The sequence below is a fragment of the Thermobia domestica genome, chromosome 7 (genome assembly GCF_964235325.1).
Source record: "Thermobia domestica chromosome 7, izTheDome1.hap1.1, whole genome shotgun sequence".
Classification (NCBI taxonomy): domain Eukaryota; kingdom Metazoa; phylum Arthropoda; class Insecta; order Zygentoma; family Lepismatidae; genus Thermobia; species Thermobia domestica.
In genome coordinates, this window is record NC_137460.1 from 57,317,742 (window position 1) to 57,344,115 (window position 26,374).

General features: G+C 34.1%; 1 protein-coding gene across 1 annotated transcript in view; it reads right to left on the reverse strand.

The window, feature by feature from the left end:
* Positions 1-13,096: 13,096 nt before the first annotated feature.
* LOC145690130 (uncharacterized) overlaps positions 13,097-26,374 on the reverse strand; it is a 125,763-nt gene continuing 112,485 nt past the window's right edge. The window contains exon 2 of the mRNA XM_081764714.1: positions 13,097-13,480. Coding sequence (XP_081620840.1) covers positions 13,307-13,480 — 174 coding nt within the window. The 3' untranslated portion in view covers positions 13,097-13,306. The remainder of the gene's footprint in view (positions 13,481-26,374) is intronic.

The following is a 26,374-nucleotide window of genomic DNA, read 5'->3' on the forward strand; positions in this document are numbered from 1 at the left end:
GGGATTCATTTAAACATGCCTTAATTGACCTAATTAGCTTTTTCGGTATTCCAAATTCTGTAAGAACGTTGTACAATGTTTCTCTCCTAACCGAGTTATAAGCCTTTCTAAAATCAATAAATAGTTGATCTACTGGACTACTGTATTCCCGCTTGTTTTCTAGTATTTGGCGAATGGTAAATATTTGGTCGATAGTTGATCGATTTCGTCTAAATCCACACTGATAATCTCCAAAAATTTCATCTGCGTATGGGGTCAATCTTGCTAATAGAATGTTTGAAAGGATTTTATAGGATGTTAACAGAAGAGAGATGCCTCGATAATTATTACAGTCAGTTTTGTCGCCTTTCTTGTGGATTGGAACAATGATTGATTCTTCCCACTCTTGTGGCAATTCTTCCTTGTTGTAGATAAGGAGAATGATTTTGTGTATCTTGTTCCATAATTTTTTGCCTCCAGCTAAAATTAACTCAGCCGGCATTTCGTTTACACCCGAGATTTGTGTGTCTTTAATTTCTTTATAGCGATTTTTACTTCTATTCGATTGGGTTCTGGAATATATGGTTTTGCGGTGTGTATCTTCCTTTCTCCACGCACATTAGTTTTTGGCTGCGTGTTAAGCAAATCGTCAAAGAAATCTTTCCATCTATTTAAAATGCTATCTGTATCAGTGAGAACTGTTCCATCAGCTTTCTTTCATATATAAAAACGAAGTTGATAGCCTTTCTTAAATTCGTTGATCCCTTTATACATGTCCCGAATGTTTTTATTTTTACTATTATCTTCAAGTTCCTAAATTTTAGCTTTCAAAATATCGCGTTTCTTTTTCTAAAAGTTTTGGAAGTTCCTCGCCTGATGTCTACGAAATTTTGTGTAGTTATTTCATTCAGATTTTGTAGCCAACGTAATTTTGCCTGTTTTCTCTTCTCTGCTAGTTCGAACCATGATTTGTTCCTACGTATTTTCGCGTGTCCCAATTTTTCTTTTGAGAGAGGATGTTTCGTAAGCAGAGAAAAGTATTCAATTGCTGGAATATTTTTCTCTATAATCTTAAGGTTACATCTGTTAATTAAAGAGTATGACATGCGTCAGATTTCTGAAACGATTCCTGTAATGTTATTGAGATTATAATCAGTTTGCTCAAAGAGTATTGTTCCGTCATACATAATTGATATTCTTTCTTCATAGTTTTGGGGAAGTCGTCATTTATATTATTATATTACTATAAAACAATTTTAACGTGTATCTTTGTGGATGCCTAATTAGAAACATACCAATTATAAATATGCATGTATTCAGATTTCAGAATGTTTTCACGGCAGTGATTTGTAATACTGATATGTACTACTACTTCATCTACATCACCTAATATATAATATACTCTACAACAGTTGATCAGATTCATCTACCGTAATATGAGTTTCATCTCCCTTATCTAGAATAAGCCTCAAATCTGCACACCTTCCAATGTTGAAGACAACCAATGGCGTATTTAAGATTTTCTTTCGAGGGCTATGCCCAACACAAGGAAGGAAGTGGGCAATTGCCCACCTGAGTCTGAGAATTAAATATATTTTAATTTATGCATAAATTGAAGTTAAATGGCAAGAATTACAGATCGATAAATCCTATATGATATGATACAAAAATTTAGAAGTGAATATAACCCTTTATTCTATTCATACAAGAAAAAGAAAGCATCCTCTTGGCCGTCCTAATTTCCCGGGCTAGTTATTCCCCCGTTTTGATTTTCTTTAATTCAAACATTTCCTTCTTTTAAAAATAACTAAACGATATAATTGTTCCTTTGTTATAATAACCAAAGTCCTGCCATGTTGATATCCGCGCATGTTGGTATGGAACACTAGTTTCTCTTATCACCTCCTCTTAGTTCTGGTGTTACTGATGACGGCCAACTTGAATCACAACTGACAACGGTCGATAAAGTATGATAGGCGAAATGAAAGTAGTAACGTCAAGAAAAAGAAACAGAAAAATAGAAAGGGTGACAGAAAGAACAATTAAGGACGCAGTTCTTACATGGAATGAAATTTGACAAACACAATATTATTTCTGAACAAAAAGCATAAGAAAATGGAAAGTCAATGACATTCTTAGAAATGGTAAGAAGGATTATTGTTGCACGTGGAATGCGTAGAACTAACAAATTATTTCGAGGAGAGAATGAGCCCGATAGCCTCCTAAATACGTCACTGAAGACAATTATGCTACCCTGATTCTTCACAGCATTGTTTTTCAACTTCATAAATATTTTGAACATCGCTTATATATATATATGGGAATGTCTTACCCGTCCCCCCCAATGTTGAAGACAGATGTTTTTAAGGAACATTTTACTCCTTCTGTAACGTCAGGAGGTATCATGAGTAGCAGTGCTCCTTATATATATTTTGGCCACTATTTATATTTTGAGCCTTGGCAACACTGATTGTAGTTAGGAGCTATTTTTTGTTTGCATAGAAACGTTTGACATTGTTGACCATAATATACTTCAAATGTTATCTCAATAGCTTTATTTGTGCTCTTTACGTTAACTTGAAGATTGCATGACAACAGAAAAATGGAACTAACTCGTGAAAATTTTCGTGCGATGGTTTATTACGATTTTCAACGTGGATTATCAAGACAAAAGTGTATCGATCAACTTACTTCCACATTTGGCGATAAAGCACCATCCTTTGCCACTGTGAAACGCTGGTATAACGATTTTACTCGTGGCCACCATTCACTCACTGAAGAAATTCGCAAAGGTCATTCAAAATCAGTTGTTATTCAAGAAAACATTGATGCTGTGCAAAACCTACTGTGAGATTGATGCAACCCTAAGCATAGTTCCACCAGCATATATAAAATATTACATGATCATTTAGCTGTGAGAAAGGTTTGTTCTCGTTGGATCCCACATAATTTGACAAAAGATCAGAAAGAAGCTCGCGTCGATTAGTGCACACAAATGCTCAATAAATACAATGGCGGTACTTCAAAAGACGTATATAAGATCGTAACAGGTGACGAATCATGAACATATACATATGAGAAGGAACGTAAACAGCAGTCAACTGTATGGGTGTTACAAGATGAACCAAATCGAACAAAAGTTGTTCGCGCTCGAAGCACTTCGTAACAAATGGTCGCCGGTTTTTTCGGGAAAACTGGTCATGTGGCAACTGTGCCTTTAGAGGAACGTAGAATGGTCAACTCTGAAAGTACACAACAATTTGTTTGCCGGAGGTCTTCGGTTAACTTCGAAGAACAAACAAGTTCCGTCGGATCATTCTTCATCAAGACAATGCAAGCTCTCACACATTTCGTCTAACAACAGACTATTTGATCACTCAAAAAATGGAATTGATGGGTCATCCACCGTACAGTCCTGATTTGGCACCCAATGACTTCTTCTCATTCCCTAATGTCAAGAATAAATTGCGTGGACAACGATTTTCGTCGGCAGAGGAAGTCGTTGATGCATTTAAAAACCATATTATGGAAATGTCTCAAGAAGCATGGGAATAAATGCTTTGGCAAATGGTTCGAACGAATGCAAAAGTGTATTGGTCATAAAGGAGAATATTTAAAAAAAAATCAATTTTCAATGACAGATTACTGTTTTTTTTTTCATTGTTACGCTGAATATATATAACATTTTTGTTCTGATCACGTGCTTCTTCTGTTCTTTCCTATATCATATTGCAGCACTACCGTATTTTCTATGTATAATTCAAGTTTCACTGATCCATGCCACTTGGAAGTTTCACAGCATACGAAATTTACATTCATCTTTACGTTTCGCACACTAGTGTGTTGTTTTTCTTCAAAACAATCAATAACAAACGAAACACAAATGATCCATTTGAGTTTTGAATCGAAATTTGAAAAGGGTGCAGTATGAAGTCAGAAGTGGCTTCCCGAACTTTGTATTCTAAGTTTTCCAAATATCTCACAATGTTTTTCGAAACAAACCATTTTGTTTTAGTAATAATCAATAACAAACGAATAATAAACAATTGTATTGTATTGTATTTATTTCTTTTGTATGAACTTACAAGTACGAGGAATGTCCTCAAGTAAGTGTAACATGCGTCATATGTACAAAAAATTTACATGAGTAAAATAAAGTAATATTACCTTGTCATGATATTTACGTACTCCTCAATCGTATAACAAGAATTTTCTAATAGAAATAATTTTAACTTTTGTCTGAACCTTTTCATATTTGCTTCATACTTTATATCAATAGGCAACATGTTGTACAACTTAACACCACCATAACTTACACTTTTTTGATACATTGCTGACCGGTGATTACACAAATGAAAATCATTCTTATTTCGCGTATTATGATTATGTACATCCTTATTTGTTACGAATGCCGATGAGTGTTCTTTCAAATACAAAAAGAGACGATACAAATATAAACTATCCAGAGGTAGTATATTGACCTCCTTAAACAAATGTCTACAAGAAAAATTCGGCTTCTTATCACAAAGTATTCTTATGGCTTTCTTCTGAATTTTGAAAACATTAAATCTCTGACTTGAATTTCCCCAGAACATGATACCATATTGCAAGATAGAGTTAAAACACGAATGGTACAAGGTTTTAGCTAATTTTAAATTTACCTTCTTTCTAATAATCCTTAGTGCATAACATATTCTATTTAATTTATTAATAACTGACTCTATATGAAATTCCCATGTCAGGTTATGATCTATAGTAAGACCTAAAAACGAACAGTGTGTTGTATAGTTAATTTTATTTTGGTTCAGATATAGGTTAGGGTATATTGGTTTACTGCACTTGTTATGAAAATTTATAGCAATGGATTTTTCAACATTAACAAAAAGATTATTGTTCTTCATCCAAAGAGATACTTCATTTAATGTTTGCCTAGCATTCTGTTCCAATAATTTTTCATTTTTCCCACTCACTAGCAGAGTGGTATCGTCAGCGAAAAGGGTAACATTTGCCGAAGATATGCTTTTCTCAAAATCATTAATATATAAAAGGAAGAGCAATGGCCCTAGAATAGATCCTTGTGGAATTCCGTGTTTTATATATAATTCATCTGATAAATAGCTTTCTACAATGTTATTATTCTTATGCGTTATTTCTACGACCTGCCTACGATTTTTTAAGTACGAACCAAACCAGTCCCTTGCTTTACCACGTATTCCACAGTTCTCCAGTTTGTTCAAAAGTAAACTGTGTTGTACTGTATCGAAAGCTTTAGACAAATCAAGAAAGATTCCTCTACAGCTTTCTTTCTTATCTACAATATTTCTTACTTTCTCAATGAAATTAAATATTGCCGTATTTGCAGATCGACCTTTAAGGAAGCCATGTTGTTTTGTTGAGATAACATTTTCTTTCAATAAAAAATTAATTACCCTGTTATACATAATTTTTTCCAAAACTTTTCCAACGACAGGTAAGAGAGATATTGGTCTGTAGTTATTTTTGTTTTGCTTTTCACCTTTTTTAAACAAGGGCTTAACTTTCGCAATTTTTAACTTTTCTGGATACTCGCCATTTGTAAGTGATATATTTGCTAAATGACAAAGTGGCTTTGTCACCTGATTAAAACATCTTTTCAATAAATTATCTGAGATTTCATCAATTCCAGCTGTATTTTTGTTTTTGAGAGATTTTATTCTATTTGCTATTTCATCTTCTGATACTGGCTGTAGAAAGATTGTTTTTTCACATTTATTTGAACTTTGTTTAAAATTATTTACAGTAACTACTTTGTGGCCATTCTGTTTACATTTATTTACTTTATCATCCATAATTTTTGCGACAACATTTATAAAAAAATTATTAAATATTTCTGCTTTTTCCCTTGGGTCTGATACACTGTTCCCTTCATGTATTATTGTATCCACATATGGTGTCTCTTTGCCACCATTTAGTTCTTTATTTATAATGTTCCACATGGTTTTAGTTTTATTCGATGCATAAGCAAGTTTAAGTTGGTAGTAATTCCTTTTAGTCGTTCTAATTAGTTCCTTGTACCTTTTTTTATATTGTTTATAGTAGGACTTTGCACAACCTGTTTTAAAAACCTTACTAAGTTTATGTAAATTTATGTTTGTAGCACTTGCTTTTAGTACTTCAGGAGTAACCCATTGTCCCTTCTTCTGGGATTTTAACACGAGTTTCATTTTAGGAAAAGCTATATCAAAATAGTAAGCAAAAATTTTTATGAATTCATTATATATATCATTTGCGTTGTTTAATGAAAGTACACCTTCCCATGTTTCGTGACTAAGTAAATAATTGAAATAATTGATATTTTGATTACTGAATACCCTTGTAACTTTGAAAGTTCTTACACTATATTTCTTACACTTTTGAGTTACAGAGAAGCGTTTATTACATATTTCAGCAATCTGAGCTTCATGATCAGAAAATCCGGTACTAATCACTTGCGCCCTTGAGCTCAAGTGGTCACAGTTTAGAATAATCTGATCTAGTGCTGATATACTGGTTGGAGTTATCCTAGTAGGTTTATTTATTAAATGTTTTAAATTAAACGTAGCCAATAATGTTTTTATCTTTACATCAATATCTTTCAAAAAATCCATATTTAGATCTCCTACTACTACTGGGCTGTATTTAGTACCACTATAATGTGAAAGTATTACTTCTAAGTTACGCACAAAAATTTCAACTTCACTATCCGGTGTCCTATATATACAGATCATTACAATTTTTTCCACTGGGAGCTCCAAAATACAACATTCAAAATTTTTTTCATCGTTTATATGTTTAAACTTAGTGCATTCTTTAAATTTTAAACTATGTTTTACAAAAATGCTTGAACCAGACCTTGTTTTCTTTTCTCGACAGAAACTACTTGCTAGCTTGAAATTTGGTAAATTTATAGTTTCTATATTGTTTTGTGCACACCAATGTTCGGTTATACAAATAATATCTACATCTTTCAGAATTTCCGTCAACAAAATTTCCATAGTTAATTGTTTCCCAATGGAAAACCCTTGTACGTTTTGGTGAAAGATACGTAAGCCTACTCGCTGTGTTAAATTTACCCTTGAACTAAAAAAGAAGTGCCCTCATCCACATTCTTCTTACTTTGAGTTACTTCCCAAGGTATTGGCAACGCTGCTTGAGACCTAGATTTATTACTCATATCACTGTTAATTACATCACAAATTTCATTGCTTAAAAATTCTTTTCCCTTTTTATTTAAGTGCAAACCATGCCTTGTGAACATTTCTCTACCAAATTTACTTACATCTACCATTTTCACATTTCTGAAGTGTTTACACAAAGATTGCAGCTTCATGTTAGTGACCTTAGTAGCTTGATTTACACATGAGTCTTCCATAAGGTCATACCTATTTGGAATATTTACCACCACTACTTTACAGTAATTTAGCTCAGTAAGCTTACCTCTAATTTTCTTAATAACTTCATTTCCTTGGTTACAAGCCACATCATTTGTACCGGTTAACATTACAACATAGTTTTTCTCCTTATTTGCAATTTTAGAGTTAATTCCACTTAATACCTCTGCACTTTTTGCTCCAGGCTTAATGGTTCCTTGTGCCTTTAACTTGTGTTTTAGATTGAGGTTCATTTGCTCAGCTAGACCCCTCCCATTGCTATCCGCATATACAAAAACTTGAGGCTCTGTTCCAGGTTTATTCCTTGCACTTATTTTCTTGTCTACCGCACTGAAGGCCGGATTCACTGTAAGTTTGGCGTTATTCATTGTCCTTTTACTGTTGGTTCCGTTCTGTTTCAAACACTTTGAGTTGTTCATAGTTTCACAGTCAACATTCTGTAGAGCACTAAATTTATTTTCACACACTAATGGAAACTCTGGTGTCATTCCTGTATGAAATATAGACCCCCTTTGTCTAGTACTTACTTTTGACCACTCAAACTTCGATGGATTTTTCTTCTCAAGGTTTAGCTCTACTGCTTTAACTCTTTGATGTAAAGTTTCATTTTCTATTTTTAGTAGTTTTAAGTCTTCCTGTAGAACACATAATTTCTAGCAAACTATCGGTATCGCAAGTAGAAGTATCAATGTTTACTGGTCCACCATGTTCTGTGCATGTTGGGCAAAACCACTCGAGCTGTTCCTTCATTTTATGATTTCTGTCACCATTATTGATATTTCCACACTTGAAATGGAACCATTTGTCACATGATACACACAAAATGCCATTTTTAACATTTCTCTTACACTTACCGCAGGTTTCATCACACTTTATCTTGTTTTTATCAACAGTTTGAGAATTTACACCACTACTCTTGGACGCCATCTTGAAGCTCCTGAATTCTTTGGGTTTTTAATCGAAAATAGAAAATGGATGAGGAAGGGGCAGTGTGAAGTTAGTCTCCAACTTTGTTTTGTATTTCCTCATGTTTCCGAAACAAAGTATAATTTCCTCATAATAATCAACAATAAACAAAAGATAAACAACATTTTGGGTTTTGAATCGAAATTTGGAAATGGAGGTGCAGCAAGTTGTTGACTCCAACTTTGTTTTCTAAACATCTCTTTATGTTTCTCGAAACCGTGATTTTTTCCCCCCTAAAACAATCAAGAACAAACAAAAATCAAACAATTTTGTTTTGGATTAGAATCGAAATTTGGATGTAGAGAACCAGCATGAAGTTGCTCCCACCCAACTTTATTTTCTTAACATCTCTTTGTGTTTTTAAGGTGGATCAGCACCTGGAAGTCAGTACATATTTTTATTCGTTCCATTATCTACTACGTTAAATATTGCATCATAAAATAGAGTTATGTTTCAGCTACAAGACGAGATACTGATTCACCTGATTATTTATTCTGATACCGAAAAAGGTGACAAATAAAAGAAACACTTGATTCGTTTTACAATGAGCATACACAATGAGATGGAACTTGCTATTAGATCTTACTAGATATGTGCTCACTTCTGTGAAATGTTTATTTATATGTGTAAAATAACGACCTCAGTATGAAATAGGAATATTGTTTGGTCGTTTTTCGCGTTGTTTCACATATTATTTAAATATTAATCTATATTTAAGGAAATGGATTTTGAGGGGGAAACTTGCTCAGAACATCATAATATGTAGTTGCTAAATTAATATAGAGGCATAGTAGGAAAGTTCTTGACTGTAGCGTTGCAGTTTGAGAAGAGGAACTTAACTGTGAACTGTGATAAAGGTAGAAAATAATTTCATGTAGTGGAAGGTTGCTATGTTGTTATGTACTTACCATATCACAAACATTCCAAATTACGTTGAAGAATAGACAGAATGCTACTGCGTACCTTCAGCTCAGTTTAGCAACAGTTTATCGTAATATATATGTTTATAAAGAGTTTGGTTTAATAAAGAACTTTTATATATTTACTCTTTTCGTCCATCCGGAAGAAAAAAAATCTCAAGAACTACTTCATCAATCATCATCAAATTTGCTCAAACTATAATATCTTTATTAAAACCGGAAGTGGCATAAATAAACCATTTCTAGTTTTAACGCTGATCTTTGTACGAGGGTCGTTCAACTCAATCCAGGGCCTTTTTCTTTTCAGGTTTAAATAAACACCTAGGCTGGAGGTTTTGTATGCAGTAGAAACTGACATCTGTGCCCTGTTACTGGTAGACGGCGCTCATTTCTCGCGTTTCTACATAGACCGTTATTCAACATGGTGGACAACAGTGTGAACGTCTACGTGGAACAGCGTGTTGTGATGAAGTTTTTAGTGAACGAAAGCATAAAACTTGCTGAAATTTACAGAAGATTTCAGACTCAGAAAGGTGATGAGACACTCAGTCACAGTAAGACATCTGAATGGTGTAAGCTCTTCAAAGATGGCCATATCTCTACTACTGACGATCCCGGTCGTGGTGGATCACAACCCACAGTAGTCATTTCTGAGAACTTCAGCGCGTGGAGCAGCTAATCCTGGACAACCATCGTCGCATAACCTGTCGTGAAATTGCAAGGGTACATAATCTGTCGTTAGGAACAGTGAACAAATAATTCATGATCATTTATTGTTCCGAAAAGTGAGTGCACGCTGGGTCCCAAAGCAGCTGTCTGCTTTTGACAGACACAGAAGGATTGAAGTCTGTAGAGAACTGAAGGAACGCTGTGAAAGGGAAGGCCAGGATTTTCTGAATCGCTTCATGACATGTGACGAAACATGGGTTCACTATTTCACCCTACAATCGAAAAGAGCATCGATGGAGTGGAAGCATACGGAATCACCACCTCCCAATAAATTTCGAACAGTTGCGTCTGCTGGTAAAGTGATGGTAAGTGTATTCTGGAATAAACAGAGAATTATTGACGTTGATGTTTTACCCCATGATGTCACTATGAACAGTGAATATTACTGCAATGTTCTGCGTGATGTGCATAAGAGTTTACGGAAGAAACGTCCGGGTTTGATCACAAAGGGTGTTCTCTTTTTGCAAGACAATGCACGACCACATACCGCTCAACGCACATTCCAATAATCCAGGAACTCGGCTGCGAGATATCACCCCCCCATAGTCCTGACTTAGCTCCAAGTGATTTCCACCTGTTTGAGGCCCTGAAGGAATTTCTTGGAGGAAAACATTTCAACACTGATGATGAAGTGAAGAATGATGTCCTTCAATGGTTTCGTCGTAATACTAAACCTTTCTATGCCGAAGCATTCTAGGCGTAAGTTAAAGTGTAACTGGAGGTTATATGGAAAAATAAATCCACTTTCCACACTTTGAAATTTGTTATTCTATTTGTTTTTAATAAAATCTCGGATTGACTTGAACGATCCTCGTAGGTAAAAGCGGTTATAGATAGAGAGAAACGGTTTTGTGTAGTCAATTAAGCGCTCCAGGAATATATTCAATCTCCATTCTAATCTCTCTACTGAAATCAGAAATGATATAAATTAACTAACACTTCCGGTCTCAATAATAATGCCACAGAAACCAAACTCCTACACGTGGTACACATGTGTCACTTCTACTTGTTGGAATGTGCATTTCAACCGTCTTATCCTATGAGTTATTCTTTTGAAGTTTGTGATAATATCACTTCAATATTAGAGAAGATAAAAGTTACCTCTTGCTTTTCAGATCAAACTAACAAGGAACGAACATTAACCTGTCTTCCGGAAATTCGAATCAAACTTACTCCATTCGATAAACATAACAAAGATATGTTCAAGCACAAAAAGTTAGGTGCCATGGACAACGGAGTAAGTCTCTGGGGCCCATTAACCCTGTTAGTATAAATAAAAATCGTAGACTCTCATTTAAACCGTTATTGCATCAACACTGTTAATGGTTTATAGTTCATTCTCTTCAGCATGAAACAAGTTTTCCAGAGGTGCTACGTATTGGGGCCTATAACGTACTTGAACAGGGGAAATTGGGAGAATGTCGAGAAAATTTCCTCCAGAAATCCTTCCCATCAAGTTTGGCCCCCTCTGGAGTGGCCCCGGGTAAAAGCACACAATCCAAATGTATCTCGAAAAATACTATAGGGGATAAGTAATGTGTGTACTAAATTTCTTTTTAATAAACGGAATAGATATAGGGAAAAGCTTATATACCAATACACGCCTTCCCCTCATACAAATTCTGTCTATCAATACTAAACTTGGTACATACACACATCAATTATTATTATTATTATTATTATTATTATTATTATTATTATTATTATTATTATTATTATTATTATTATTATTATTATTATTAAAGGTCATTCATAATAACAATAACCACTTTACTTAACCTTTACAACTGGAATTAATTGTGTGGGAGGTTGTAAGTTGAAACTAGCTGCAGTAATATAGATAATGTAATATTTGAAATATTTTGCAGAAGTACTGATTTCTCTGATTGAATACAGAAACCTAGTGATTTTCATAAGTAATGCGTTCCGTAAACCTTCACTTAACTTGAATGGGCGACAACTTCGACGCAAGATTCATTAATGGGGAACGCATCCTACCGAAATCCTGCAGGATATGCTTGTATTTTCTTTGGTGTAGTGGGTTCTGACTTTGTTTGTATAATGAAAGTGTGCTCCCACTCACACAGAACTGCACGAGTTGCACTGGAGAGTGAGGACATCAATAGCTTTGATTGGCCAATACACATATTTCCCACACTTTAATCCCATCATGCATGAGATAATTTCGAGAAAAAAGTTGCACAGAGGAATCCACTTTCTCGGACCTTTCAGGCTCTAAAAAGCTGTCCTTAAGGGAGAATAGAACAACATAGTCCAATGTCACCGCTGTCCAAAGTGGCTATATTCCTTACTGCAGGGATCAGAATTCTTTTCACTTATGGTTAACTTGCATCTCATGACCTTTCTCCATATTGCATTGTATCTTCTTTTTCGGTTTATCACCTATTGTTTCTTTCCATGCCTCACATCTTTTGACAACAAATCTGGACATATATTGGACCTGTATTCATATATTGGTCACTTGATATACCCGGATCATGTTCCCAAAAGTTGTGTATGAATATGTATTTGTTGCCTAGCAATTCTCAAACAATGTAGCAATAAGAAACATGTGATACATTATTGGAAAGATTTTGGGAATCTCTTTCTAAATATGTCAATTTCTGTAGATTTAATTTAACAAATGTTGAGAAATTGAGCTCAAAACATTCATTTCATTCATTACTATGATTAAAAGTGATTTCTTAAAATGTATGCAATTAGTTTTAGAAAAATAAATGTTCTGGGAAAGAGATTTTGTAAAAAATTACAAACGATATACTATGTATATGATTCAGATAGTTCTTTAAAAATTTTAGTGGGCATATAATTCTACCCTTGTGAATAAAAGTCACAAGTTAATTTAAAATCTTTATATGTCCCTGTTGAGAGTAAAATTAATGACGGGTTTCTTATTGCTACACTGTCAGAAATTTCTATAAATATTAACTCATTCGGAAATATACGAGGGGATAATTTTAAGTGATTTGCCTAATATATTTGTTCCTAGTAATTGTTCTAAGACTTCGGAATCATCTTTGTGTAGGATTTTGGAGGATATAGTACGCTAAAGAATAATGGAATATTCTGGTATTACTATTTATCAAAAGAAAGTTGTATTTAATTGCTTTAAAGGACATATATACATAGCATGGTTACATAGCAAAATACAACAAGAAATTAAATTTAATATCAATTAAAATTTTTTTGTACATAATAAGAAACATTTATGGAATTTCCGCGCAAAAATACGTAGTTATGACTTTTTTTTTTTTAAATGTCGATTGTAATCGAATATTAACGTCATATCCTTGCTGCTTGTGGTTCATGTGATCTCCTTCTCTCCATTTCCTGGGTCAAAACTCGATACATTTCCGGCTGCGACTTTCTTCTGTATTCTTGTTGAGCAAGGTCAAATGGGGTCAAATTTTGCTTTGTTCGAGCTGTTAAATCACAGGTCTCTGCAGCCATCAACATCTGTAAGTATAGAAACGAAAAAAGATTTAATAAATACATTATATTATCATAAATATTACAAAACTTGGACAATTTCGAAGTGAAAAATCAATTATTCAAACAAGAAAAATATTTCTAAAATAATATTAATTATACTTTTTAATGTTGATCGTAGTATAATTTGATACATATATTCTAGTACGAGTGTGAATCTCCTTTCCACTTCTCACTATATCTGTGCAAGTCCTGGACACAAGTAAAGGACAGGAAAATACTCAAAGGGAGTGAATTGCTATAGACAAATATATAAATGCAGTATTTTAGTATATAGAATGTTGGGGTGAGTTTATGAAAAACTTGGATAAATGATAGATGATACCAAATGCAAATATTTTTTTTCTTTTAAATCCATATTCGAGTACGCCTCATTGATAAGACTTCAAAATTGCTAGCTTCCAATAGGTTTTGTCATTCAGATTAAAGTGAAACGCCTGAATGTCCATCAACCTGCTATACGTAGCTCCTCTAATGGTTGCCTTTCACAAGGGTACCAATCGTAACGTCTTAGTGGAAATATTAAAACAATAAGGTCAAAACGACACCTAAAAAGTGTAATAGAAGAATAAAGACTTTTTTTTTAAATTTGAATGAGAACTTACAAAATTTGGAATCGATCGGCGAAAACGGCACGTTTCTAGCACTTGTGGTTTTCTAGATCTCATTGTCGAAAGAATTAACCACAAACATATATTCTTTTCTTGACCACAAACGTATAAATCTAGCATTTTAATATATAGGTAATCATACAATACTGTCATTCACACCAATTATCCTGATGATGTGTTCACGATATTGAGTAAGCTATCAAGTTATCAAACCCTGTGCCCTGTATGTCATGTAAAAATGTAACTGACTTGCGACATAAAGTAACAAGTTGTGTGCATAAGTAATCGTAATGGTTAATTCCAATATTGCTGTAGGGAGAAGACAGGAAAGTGATATGGTAGATAAATATGGTTTACGAGTAAGAAATTACAGAACTTGCTTAACTTTTGCCAATAATAGGAATCACTTGATCTATCTTAGCATATAGTTGTAGGTCTCAATTCCATAACAGACATATCAAATACAATGTAGGCTCATAGCGCATAATAGGGTTCGGAATAGTTTTAAGAACCGAAAGCTTTTAGTTACAGTTTATCTTTTCAGTTCACAATCTTCTGCTGGCTAAACTACATATCAGGCTTTCTTCCAGAAAATTTATCTGAAAAGCAAAATTAAGACGTAAGGAGGGGCCAATGTAGAACATTATTTGTAAGAAAATGTGTCTTGGACAAGAGCGACTTGAAAATCGCAATTTAATTTGCCTTAGCTCTGAGATAAAGTAATTGTCAACTCCAGGGAAAGGGGTCCAAAATCGTAGAAAATATACCTGAAAGAGACAAATTAGATGAGAGAAAATTACGAAACGACAAGTTGGATATTGAAAAGTTGAAAGATACAAAAATGAGAAATAGATTCGGAAGAAAAATATTTACATTAAAAAAAATAAAATTAAAAAATAAAGATACTAATGGGCAGCAGGAACATTTCAAACTACGAGTTCATAAGGCTGCAGAAAAAATAGTACGGTGTATTTAGAAGAGAGTGTGACTAGGAAGCCATGGCTTATAACAGAAATATTGAGGAAAATGAACAAAAGAAAGATGTGAAAACAAAGGTGCAAAAGGAAATAAAGAAATAAAATTAAAAAAATAGTTTTGTGATTTAATAACTCTTGAATCACCCGACCGATCTAAATCAAATTTTCAACGTACATAAGGTTTGCACTTGGGGTGGTTTTTATATCATTTTGAGGGTAGAATTTAGGGGACGGGGAGGGAAAGATATATATATCAAAATAAAAAAGACTAATAACTCTTGAACCACCCGACCGATCTCGATCAAATTTTTAACATAGATGAGATTCAGGACTGCAAAGATTTTATATTTTCTCTTTGACGGTATAACCTAGGGGCGAGCGAAGAGAGCGGAGATATATATATCTAAAATAAATAAAACCTAATAACTCTTGAAACACCTAACCGATCTCGATTAAATTTTCAACATAGATGATGTTCGGGCCTGGGATAATATTTATCATTTTACGTTGACGACCGATCTCGATGATTTTTTTTTTTTTTTTTTTTTACATAGATGAGATTCAGACCTGAGATGGTTTTATCATATCACTTTGACGGTGTAACTTAGGGGAGGAAGGAGAAGGAGGAACATTTATAAATGATCGAAAATTACTCATACTACTGTCGAATCTATAGTTTTCGGGGTCGCTGAGATACACAGTGACACTTCTGATGCTGATTAAATCCAAATTCAGCCCCGCAACTTTTGGGAGGGGGAGAAAGGAGATATATATATAAAAATGATCGAAAATGACCAATATCAGTGTCGAATCTATGGTTTTAGGGGTCGCTGAGATGAACAGTGACACTTCCGATCCCGTTTACATCCAAATTCAGCCCAGCAACTTTTGGGAGGGAGAGAAAGGAGATATATATTAAAATGATCGAAAATGACCAATATCAGTGTCGAATCTATGGTTTTAGGGGTCGCTGAGATGAACAGCGACATTTCCGATCCCGTTTACATCCAACTTCAGCCCAGAAACTTTGGGAGGGAAGAGGGAAATACGTAAAACTGATCAAAAATAATCCATATTAGTGTCGAATCCATAGTTTTCGGGGTCACTGAGATGAACAGCGACATTGAGGAGGGGGAAGGGATATATATAAAATGATCGAAAACGGCTTATATAAGTGTCTAATCCATGGTTTTTGAGATCGTTGTGATGAACAGTAAATGACACTTCCGATCCCATTTAAAACCAAATTCATCCCCGCAACTTGGAGGAGGAATATATTTATATTATTGGTCATTTTTGATCATTTATATATATATATATATATATATATATATATATATATATATATATATATATATATATATATATATAAATGATCAAAAATGACCAATATTAGTGTCGAATCCATAGTTTTCAGGGTCGCTGAGATGAACAACGATCTTTCCGATGCCGTTTAAATCGATGCCTCTAAAAACGAAAACAACATATTTCACGGGTACCAAACGCATGAGATACGGAGTGATGTGCTTATGTATTCATTTTAATCCAGCGAAGCGGGTAATCGTTGGTAGTTCATGTTAAAATGTCAATTATTATTTCTCTCTTTTATTATATTATAGTGTTAGAATAATGTTGTTGAATATAACAAGTACTGTACTTTCGTTGCATTTCAATTGTTCTCAGCAGTTAAAATAAAGTCGTTTATTATTATTATTATTATTAAAGGAATTTCTTAACACTATTCTCGATCGAAAGTGAAGTAAATTTATGTTACTAAATGCGACTTTAGTGGTATTTTTATCAGATAAATCTCTAATAGTTTTGACATAATATTGTGCCTTGAAATTACGATGATTAATCTCTGAGAAAGACTAGCTTTCTGATTATAAATCAAATATTACAAAAATTCAAAAATAACATTCATGAGTCAGGGAAAACAATAATTTTGTTCTTTCTGCCTAAAAACAGTAGGAAATGTCATTGAAATGATTCATCTTATTATTTCCAGATAATGTGATAAGGATTTCTCGACAATATTAGATCATGTTGTTATCATAACTAAGTTTAGTCTGTCTTCATTCTACCTTATCCAGTAAAGTTTATCGAAGCGTGAAAGGATGTTATTTCTCCGCTCTTATCTTTCATTCGACGGAAATGCGTGGATGGTTTGGTTTTAAAAATTTTATGACGAACGCTGAAATCGTCTCGAACGTCGTTTGACATTTTCATCATATTGTGATCATCGATGACGCAAGCTAATGATGTAAAATACTACTGTGTTTGTTTCTTTCTTTTCTTTTTCTTCTGCTACTACTTTCTTCTACTGAATGGAATATAGTCATTATAGATCCCGTCGCATTCAACTGACCGATGTATGACGTAGTAGCACGCTTTTGCGGCCAGAGACAGCAGAGAGAGCACAAGAGGGAAACGGGATGGGACAGGAAAATGTAATAAGCCTGCGCTGTACCTTGGGACGGGATGCAAATCTTGTCACAAGGCTTCTAACAAGTATGTTACTTCTAAATGATTCCATCGCTGTGACGCATCTCGAGCTACGCACGGCGATTTAACATTGTAAGAAGACTGCAGATAAGGGAATGGACCTCAGTAAAGAACGAAGCAAGAAAAGGTGTAAGTAGACTCCAATCTAGATGACATGACATGAACTGTAAACTTACGTGTATACATGTGGATTAAAACTATTATTCAATCTTCCGTTATGTCGTTTATTAATTCCATATCATTTGTCGGCAGTTTGTCAAACTACATGTTCTGCTGCATATAATTACATAGTATAAAATCCATGGTATTTCATAACCTTTGTATTTATTCATTAATTTCTTTAACCATATTTATAGTATATATACTTCACTAGCAGAACTACATTCATAAACATTAACTGCACGCATCTTATAAGTTACTAAACAGACATATCGGAGATACATATTTTTGATTGGAGTTCACAGAAATACGAAGGAAGTTAGTTGCTTGGAGCAGAATCAGTTAAAATTAAGAACTCATATTCCAGTAATTCATAGCTACAATATTAAACACTAAATACACGTTGTTTTAAACTTACTTAATTATGTCAGAATATCGTGACAAACTATAACAAATAAATATTATTTTCGATAGAATTAGAATCAAATATTAGCTAGTAATCTTCATAAAATTATTTAACATCTATCTTTCAAGACTCACGGAGTAAAATCATATCAACAACTTTTTATTTATTTAAAAGAAAACGAAAGTGGCTCAGAATTTTAAGTCATTCTTGGCCAATACTTTGAAACAAGGTGCAGATAAAGTATAAGTCGGTCAAACTGAATTTGTGAAATATCATAATAACTTGATTCAAACATGAATAAACAAAGAGTTAATCAAAACAAAAGACAATATGTAACGTTCCGTTACAGGTTACCCCGGCTTTGAAAAAAAACATTTGTTTTTTCTTCTTTCAAAAATGTATCAAATTAACGTAAAACTTTTTTACTTCACCTGGTATATCGGGAGGATAGCGACTCAGTATATCGGCGATATAATTTTCTCTTCCCGGGATGTGTTCAAATTGTAAGTTATATCGTTGCAATTTTAAGATTAATTTCGTCGTTGCTCGGGCGAGACATTTTCTGAACTACCTTCAGTTGTTTGACAACTCTGATCAGTACTATAAGGTCTCCTGTTATTCCTATAATACCAATTATTACGCCCCTGAAAGTTACCAAAGTTTCTTCCTCTTCTCGAATATTGTCTTCTATTATCACTAGATCTTGTTGTTTGCATATTAGATTCATTATTTTGGTCCTTCCAATTGGTCTGCGCCATTCTTACATAAGGCGATCTATTTACATTGTTGTAATCACTTCGATTCGGTGGCACTTCCACAGATGTAACCTCAATGAGTCGTTCTACTAACTCTTCGATCGTTTTAATTGGTATTACCCTTACTAATCGAGATTCTTCGGGTGGGAGACATGTTAAAACGATATTCACTAACTCCTTTTCATTATATTCCTCCACTATTCCCGAATATTTGTCAATTAATACACATACATATTCCAAAACCGTTGAGTATTTAGCTTTGTCATATTTCATCGACAATAAATTTCTTATTTGTGCCCTTTCCAGAGTTTCAGATCGGTACTTAGCCTTAAACCGTTCTTCAAATTCCGCAAAGCTCGAAATCTCTTTCTCGATTTTCCGATACCATCCATAAGCCGATTTAGTTAGACATTAAAGCACGAGTGCAAATTTCTGTTCATCTGTTATTCCAAACAATCGGGATAATCTGTTGAATTCTTCGAGAAAATTTCTGGCGCTACCAGGAGTCATCTGTCCCGAAAAACGCGGAAAATCACGCACATCTCGAGGTTTAAATGAGGAGTCCGCTAAAGTAACTTCCTTACATTCATTTAACCTATGTGTTTTAGAATTTGAATTTGAACAAAAATTTCCAGTATGTAAAGGGTTACGCATAGAAGTAACGTTGAACGGGTTTCTATGCACATTTTCTAAATTAACACTAGGAGATGACATATTACCAAACATCCAGGTTTCCCTGGGTTGACCATTGCTTACGCTATAAGGAAAATTACTCCTAGAACTAGCTACAGTCGTTAGCGTATGCGTAACACAGGTTACATTTGATGTAACAGTAGGTATTACAATAACATCATTATTAAAATCGGATTGGTTAGGACTTACTAAATCACAGCTAGCATTCGTAACTTCAGATAGGTTTCCTTTTTTAGTTTTCAAATAATCTACTTCCTTCTCGAGTCTAATTAATTTCTGGTTCACTTCTTCTGTATGTTGAACACATTGCATTTCAATGTCCTTTGTTTTGTTAGAGAGCTCTTCAATTTCTGTCTTACAAGTTTGCACTTCCTTTGCCAATTTCTCCCTTTTCCGACATTCGGTTGACACTGTTAAATTTAACTGTACCATTTCATCCTCATGCCGTTCCATTCTCTTATTTACATGCTCCATCACAGATTCAATCTTTCCCACTTCTTTGATCAATTCTTCCTTCCACTCCTTTTCCATCGTATCCATCCGGTCTTTGATATCTTGGAATTGCTTACTATGAGTCTCCTTAATAATAGTAACATCTTCCCTAAGTAATTTATTTTCCTCCTTCAGAGCATTAACAACAGTAAAAGTGATATTAGACTGTTGCTCCATACACTTCAATTGTTTCATTATCATTTCTAGAGTCAGACCTTGTTCTTGTTCTTGTTTATTACCACTAGAAGCTGTAACATCATCAGAATTCTGTTCAGATTCATCATCTACTTCTTCATCTGTTGTTTCTTCACTTCTTACAGATTTTGCCTTTCTTCCCTTCTTACATTTGTTGCAAAACCAGTCAACTTGCATTTTGCTCAATTGGTCATATTTAGCATCTGGGATATTCACACAACAAAAATGAAACCAACTTTTACATGTCCCACACATCACAGAGTTCACCAAGTCTTTATCTTGCATAGCTGAACTATCACAACACGCATAAGTTTCACTAGCACTTTGTCCTTTCTTTTCTCTGAGAACTTTCATCTTGATTCCATGTTGATTCTAACTCCTAACAACCAAAACTTCGTCTTCGTTCCTCTTCTGTGTTTTCTCACTCTGTCTTCACTGACTGTCATTCCTACGTTGAACTACGTCGTTGGTCTACGTAGTTTACGTTGTCCTAAAAAGCGGTCGCCAAAAACTTGCGCTGTACCTTGGGACGGGATGCAAATCTTGTCACAAGGCTTCTAACAAGTATGTTACTTCTAAATGATTCCATCGCTGTGACGCATCTCGAGCTACGCACGGCGATTTAACATTGTAAGAAGACTGCAGATAAGGGAATGGACCTCAGTAAAGAACGAAGCAAGAAAAGGTGTAAGTAGACTCCAATCTAGATGACATGACATGAACTGTAAACTTACGTGTATACATGTGGATTAAAACTATTATTCAATCTTCCGTTATGTCGTTTATTAATTCCATATCATTTGTCGGCAGTTTGTCAAACTACATGTTCTGCTGCATATAATTACATAGTATAAAATCCATGGTATTTCATAACCTTTGTATTTATTCATTAATTTCTTTAACCATATTTATAGTATATATACTTCACTAGCAGAACTACATTCATAAACATTAACTGCACGCATCTTATAAGTTACTAAACAGACATATCGGAGATACATATTTTTGATTGGAGTTCACAGAAATACGAAGGAAGTTAGTTGCTTGGAGCAGAATCAGTTAAAATTAAGAACTCATATTCCAGTAATTCATAGCTACAATATTAAACACTAAATACACGTTGTTTTAAACTTACTTAATTATGTCAGAATATCGTGACAAACTATAACAAATAAATATTATTTTCGATAGAATTAGAATCAAATATTAGCTAGTAATCTTCATAAAATTATTTAACATCTATCTTTCAAGAATCACGGAGTAAAATCATATCAACAACTTTTTATTTATTTAAAAGAAAACGAAAGTGGCTCAGAATTTTAAGTCATTCTTGGCCAATACTTTGAAACAAGGTGCAGATAAAGTATAAGTCGGTCAAACTGAATTTGTGAAATATCATAATAACTTGATTCAAACATGAATAAACAAAGAGTTAATCAAAACAAAAGACAATATGTAACGTTCCGTTACAAGCCAGTGTTGCAGTATACATGTAGTAATGGATACATGAGTAATACATTAGCAAAGCCATCGATGTTTGTCCGTCACCATTGCTCTTTTCCAATGTCAGGTTTACTATCTGCTTTTTGCTGTCCGTGGAGTTCAGTGAAACGTGAAGCATCAAACTGTAATGTCACAGAGCATTTAGTTGCAAAATATTACTACAAACTAACGTTTTTTAAATCCATACTACTACTACTAACAAGGGAACCTTCCGAAAATGATAGTTGCAGGGAAAGATGTGACCTATGCCAATTGAAAGAGCTGTAACAGAGATGATCACTCCCAAAATATTAGCTGCCCATACCAATAGGTTCAAGAAATATAAGGGGTGGAAGTTCGGGAAACAGCACGTTGGACAAGGGGGAAACATGCAAATTCCGCAAAAAAAGGGGGGTCACCAGTGTTGCCAACTGCAATGAAAAGTACGTTTTGCAAAGAGCACTATATGAAGTTAGTGCAATATTCAGTGTTAACCTATCATATAGAACATATGATATGACGTGTATAATCAGTGGTACAATCTAACAAAAGAAAATAGAAGAAACGAAAGTACGAAAAATACGGAAAACACGAAGTTGGCCATAATGCGCCACATTTGATCACGAGCTGTGCATATTAGAATGAACAAAACAAGAAAGCACTAACTATGCAGGAAACCGACGTACCTAGAGTTCCAAAGTTGGCAACACTGGCCATGAAAATCCAGACAAGTCTAATATAGTTAGGCCACTCGCTTCACAAAAAGAAAATTCCGGGAACAGGCATTACTCGGAATGCATTGATGCTGGAGTGATTGAGGCAGTGTCAAATCGGGAAACATGAAATTGTTGGGTTGAGCCAACAACCGATAATATAAGTAGTGAACATTATGTCATGGTTGGGTCGTATGTGGGAATATACAGGGTGTCCCACCAAACTTTGTGACCTGAAAGATTTGCGAAACGAACAAAAATGTGACGGATCCAGTTGTGCAGGAATGTACCAGTGTCAGGGGGTGATAAAAGTCTGTGAGAAGTAAGTGCCCCCAGGATCCCCATCATAGGGCCCCAGGAGCCAACTTCAAACTTCCAAATGGCAACAGGGACCGAGTGGTACCTCTTTCGATAGATCAGGGAATGTGCAACAACACCTATAGGAAACATTTGCTATATGAAGCATGGCTTTCAAAATGGCCGCCACAAATATATGTTGTGTCTTATATGGATCGAACATTGTGATCTCAAATTGCTGCGAAGCGAAAAGAGATGTTGCAAATCCAATTGCACAGGAATGTACTCATGTCGAGGGCCAAGAAAACTTTGTAAGAAGCAAGTCCCCCAGGGCCCCCATCATAAGGCTCGAGGGGTCAACCGCAACATTTCAAACGGGAACAGGGGACGGATGATATTTCTTTGGATAGATGCAACACCGCCTATAAGAAACATTTGCTATATGAAGCACGGGTTTCAAAATAGCCGCCAAAAATGCACGTTGTTGTTGTCACCGAGCAGATATTTTTAGCGGCCATTTTGAAATCCCATATAGTAAGTAGAATGTTTTCCAAACGTCGCCTCGCCTTTTCTAATCCTTAGGATAGGTATACAGGTATATACGGGCTTACGATAGTTTTTTATATGGCTAGAGGGACTTTTTACCTGTTTGTGGACCGTTAATGACGTAATTTTACCCATAATTCACCTGATTTTCCATTAAACAAACACAATTCATTTTTTATTACTCTACAAAAACCCCTGTTCATTTTTTATTAGCCCACAGAAACCCCTATTCATTTTTTATTAGTCCACAGAAAGCCCTGCTCATTTTTATTAGGCATTAGAAATCCCTATTAATTTTTTTATCAGCTCACAAAAGCCCTATTCATTTTTTATTAGTCCACAGAAAGCCCTGCTCATTTTTTATTAGTCCACAGAAAGCCCTGTTCATTTTTTATTAGTCCACAGAAACCCTCTATTCATTTTTTATTAGTCCTCAGAAGGTCCTGTTCATTTTTTATTACGCATCAGAAAGCCCTATTCATTTTTTATTAGTCCACAGAAAGCCCTGTTCATTTTTTATTAGTCCTCAGAAAGCCCTGTTTATTTTTTAGCAACCCTTAGAAGGCTCTGTTTATTTTTATTAGTCCACAGAAAGCCCTGTTATTTTTTACCAGCGACCAATGTTTATTTTTATTGCGCATTAGAAAGCTCTATTTATTTTAACAGTGCTCAGAAAGCACTGTTTGTTTTTTTATTTACCTTATGACGCGTGTAAGATGTTTTCGCAGGCGCCATTACTGTATGGTATTGTTACAGATTTTTATACATTAGTAATTGTTTGTATGATTACGTGATTACTTATAGCCATACACGTTTTGGATGGCTTTATGGACTTGGAATTACACGACGTGGCGCATATATACGCGGGAACTATGTATTGCTTTACATTGATATATTTATATAATTGAAAATGGTCAATATTAATTAACCTATAATACTTACCATATGTATATACTTACGTATGAAGAATTGAGCTTTGCCACTTGTGGTTTTTGATGGACGGATTTGGTTTCCAATATGGCGGCGTTGCGTGATTGTTGAATAGAGGTTCCTCCATAGTACGAGTGTGAAATGCGAATACGCGCGTTTAGCTTGTATTTCCGTATAGATTGATGCTAATTAAAATTGTGAAGAATTTGGATGGGCGAAGTTGCATAGTTTATTACATTATTACAATATATGTTTAATTTATATTAAATTTTGTTTTATTGTGTGTTTAATTATTATAAAGTTGAAACAATAATAATAGATAACGATACATTTTGATAAAGAAAGCGGAACCCCACAGTACTACGATATGTACAACTGTGCTGCCATCTATTGGCAATAATTGCAACACCATTAACAGACACGTTATATGGGAGACTGATACAGAATGAAGGGAGACTTAAGGTGAATTACATGTGATTTTGATGTACAAGGAAGAGAACAGAATAAAATAAATAGAGTAAATATTATTGTTTATTGAATTGAAGCAACATTTAAGCGTAATATAGTAGTTTGCAATGAGGTTATTAAATTAGGTTTAACTGGATACGTATGCATTTTGTAGGGTAATTTATTATTTATTTAGGATCTTTTTATTTAATAATATGGTGTGTAGAACTATACTGAATCATTATATAGTAGAACAATTTGTATTTTATTTTATAGATGCATTTATGTTTATACAAGGGTGCAGTTTTAGTATTGGTTTGCGTTAGCGTATTTGAATGTGCGGAACGGCACATGATGGATTTGGAGCGGGCGGAGTATTACAACATTGTATCTGTTGGAGGATTTTGGTACTACGGTTTGCATTGATGAATATATATGTCGCATAGATTGACGAAATGCTGAAGATTGTCTTTATGCTAATTGACGCCCACGAATTCCTTTTGAAAGAATTAGATAAATAATAGCTTGAAAATAATTTAAATTGGATTACGGTATGGAGCATAATATTTAAGTATATTGTATTTGCTATGATTGAGAACCGGAAAATATATATGTAATTGCTACTATGGAATTAACAAGTACCAGAGATAAATACATTAGCTACTATTTATTGGGTGCTCGATTATAAGAATATAGTACTTATAATGTTTGGTTTAAGTGCTGAGAAGTGTTATATGTTGAATGATTTACTGCAGGAATTGGTTTAACTTTGAAACAACAACAAATACATTTGACAGATATTTGATGTATTTACAACAATTTAAATTCGTACAGAGTGCTTTTATGTAAGTAAAAATATTTATTTTTGTAAAATAGAATTGTTATATATGAATGTAGGCCCCATAGCGTTTTATTACAGACCATACGATTTTCAGAAAGAATTAACGATTACACAAAGACGTTACGGAATAGATGCTTTATGTTACATACGGAAACACGACAAGGACTATTTGATAAATTTTGCTAATTAGGAAATAATATTTTACACAAGAAGGTGTTTTGGATATATTCTACAAGAGAAACAACCAATGTGCTGTAATTATATGACAGAATAGGACAAATTGCGTACTACTTTGAATGATATGTGTATTTAAGGGGGTATGGAATTACTTGCAATACTTTTTATTGAACTTAGGGTGATTATATAGAGCTAAAATCTTACAGGTATGGTTGCGTGTCTTATTAGGATATATTTTTCATAACTGTGCATGTATTATGCTTGTTTATTACAAAATTTGATACATTTTACTGAATTAAAATTGTGCCGCATTTTTAGCAGGTATAAGGTTTTTTACCATGCTGTTGATTAAGATAATGGAAAGCTTGCATTTTTTTCTATTTTTGGAATAATATTGTATACAAGAAGATGGTATTGGATATATTTTACAAGGAAAACAAATAATGTATTGTAATTGTATGACAGAATAGGACAATGTGCGTACTACTTTGAATATTATGTGCATTAAGCGGTATGGAATTACTTGCAGTAATTTTTATTGAACTTAGGCGATAATATAGAGCTAAAATCTTACAGGTAAGGTTTGCGCGTTTTATTAGGATATATTTGTCCTAACTGTGCATGTACTATACTTG